The sequence below is a fragment of the Bactrocera tryoni genome, chromosome 2, assembly GCF_016617805.1.
Source record: "Bactrocera tryoni isolate S06 chromosome 2, CSIRO_BtryS06_freeze2, whole genome shotgun sequence".
In the NCBI taxonomy this organism is placed as follows: Eukaryota; Metazoa; Arthropoda; class Insecta; order Diptera; family Tephritidae; genus Bactrocera; species Bactrocera tryoni.
In genome coordinates, this window is record NC_052500.1 from 61,566,639 (window position 1) to 61,569,226 (window position 2,588).

General features: G+C 32.8%; 1 protein-coding gene across 1 annotated transcript in view; it reads right to left on the bottom strand.

The window, feature by feature from the left end:
* LOC120768807 overlaps positions 1-554 on the bottom strand; it is a 15,954-nt gene extending 15,400 nt beyond the window's left edge. The window contains exon 1 of the mRNA XM_040095559.1: positions 364-554. Within this exon, the coding sequence (XP_039951493.1) occupies positions 364-554 (191 nt within the window). The remainder of the gene's footprint in view (positions 1-363) is intronic.
* Positions 555-2,588: the final 2,034 nt, after the last annotated feature.

Below are 2,588 nucleotides of genomic sequence, written 5' to 3' on the forward strand. Positions count from 1 at the left end.
AGACTGAGCTGCTAACAAAACTTCTTGCTCACACCAACCATATGCCTGTTGTAGTTGCGTTACCTTTTCAATAAATTGTTCCGAATTTAACATTCCTTTAATGGGTCAAAATCAGGAAATAATTCAATGATTTTGTGTATTGTACTTCGTTTCCAAGGACGTTGTGTCGTGATTACCAAAGTTGAAAACCCTATTACCGTCGGTGTGTTATTTCTTTCATGGAGTCGTACGCATTGCCGCCTGACCAGAGATATTAGATCAAATGTCGTAGCTACTTACATCGGCCGGAACAGTTGTTGTACTTGGCGCTAAGGATGTACATATGTATGCCTCACCTGAACTGCCACAAGATCACTTACTGACTTGGCAAGTCCCGCAATCATATCACGCATCATATCACTGCTTTCTTCAACTTCTTCAGCATCAACTTCTTCAGAACTGTATATCTCAATCAGCTCCAAAACTTTCGCCGCTTTATTGCCTATAACTGTCGCACCTTGGTTTTGTAACAATTTGTTGAGTTGATCAACCCTAAGCGCATTGAATTTTATCATCTTTCCCATATTTCCTTTAGCAGTTTTACTTTTTTCCACAAACGTTGAAAAGTGATGAAATTCGATTATCTTCGTTACAAAATGCCGTCGCTTTCGTGCTGTTTGAACTTTATTCGTATAATGGAGTTCGTAAACTGTTTCTATTATTCTCGTCGACAAAATATAGTCAACTCTACTGATGACAGTAAAGAGAGTATCTGGTTCTCCCTTGAATGGGAGAATATCTTTTAGTTGTCCATGGAACTCACTGAGATTGACCTCATTTAATATGATAACTGGTTGTGCCATCTTCGATGTTTGGTTACAAGCCCACCAGGTTTCGTTCGACAGCTCCGAGTAGATTGCGCTGTTGTCGTACGTCATTAGTTTGGTAAAACGACAAAATATATTCAACTCTACTAATGACAGCAATGAGAGTTTCCGGTTCTCCCTTGAATGGAGGAATATCTTTTAGTTAGTTACGATCCTCAAGTTATTTTGAAAATTTCTATTAAAATTGATGATGTTTTTTGCGATCAATTTCTTAATTCTTTTTAGAAAAATGTAAAGCGAATTGTGATCTCATTTGATTTAGCAAGAGCATTTGGCAAATCGGTAGGTCTTAAAGTAAAAAGTATTTGGTTTAAAGGATAATTTAAACCAGTTATGAATGTTCTTAGCGCGGTTTTCCGATTTTTAATATTCAACTGTTTTGTAATACCGGTCATCACTTGTGCCGCGCGTCATTATAATCTTGTAATCTGTTTAACAATGTCAATTTCTTATTGACTTCATTGTAGTAATCTATTAAGGATTGTGATCCCTGTCTGAGGATACTCATTTCTTAGCCAATTACATGAATTGGACTTCCCTCCGCATAGGCAAAATCTAGCCTAGAAAACAAAAACTCTTAAGTTTAGGACTGTGCCTTGTTTTGAAGTTGGCTCCGAAATATCTCCTACTCTTCTACGTAAAGACTCATTTCGTTTTTCGCAGCTTGTCTCCAGCTGACATATGACTTTTCGGAGAATTTTGGTAAAGATTTTAGAATTTCTAAATTCTCATTACATATAATCGAGTCATTAATTGTTTGTATTTCATATTCTGTCACCTGCGCAGTAATTCTTAAGTTTTCCATCTGATTATTTAGCTGAGCTATCTCAGGTCTCAAGATTGTTGTTTGAGCCGCTATCAGCCGAGCTACTACATACATATGTCTTCAGCAGTGAAATTGCTAACTGCCATTTTTGAAAATCGTAAAATTATATCGTCCACTTTTAGAGATTCTTTCTTTATAAATATTTATTATAAATATAAAATTTATCTTGTTTTCCTTTTACTTAAATACTGACACTTGTTAGTTTCACAATTATTATTTTTATTTTCTTTCTTTATGGTTACTGTTTTGTTCGATTTTTTCTCGCACTCACTATTCGCGATAATTCTATGGCAACAGAATGTTTTTCCCTAGATCTAGTCCACTAGAGAATTTTAATTCTTCTCCTGTCAGGATCGCCTATTTATTGAATAGCGTTGACCGAGAAATTTTTAAAAAGATCCGAACTGCTTTCGATCTGATGAGTAACTAAACTGACATATTTTCATTTAACTTCCTTTTAAACATCATTTTCTCATTTACTTAAAGTGTCAATTACATTTTTAGCTTATTAAACATATTTCAGAAGAACGCTTAACGTTTGTTTATAACTATTAATATTATGTCTTCTTGTGAGAGCCATCATAGAATTTATTTACTTATTAGCTAAGTGGTTTGTTATATTGGTGGTGTTAACTTTTACACTTTTAATAAAATATTAATTATATATTTATTTATAAGTTTGAATAGATGTAATTGATAGATTCCAAAATAATTCAGCATTCATAATATTAAGCCGTAATATAAATTTAAACATATATGTAATTGAAAAAAAACACTCACAATTATTTGTGATTTTAAATTTTTTTATATTTATTATTATTTAAGAAGTATAAAAATAGATAACTAAAAATACTTTGATGAAACAAAAATGAATTATTGTAAAAAGCAAACAATCA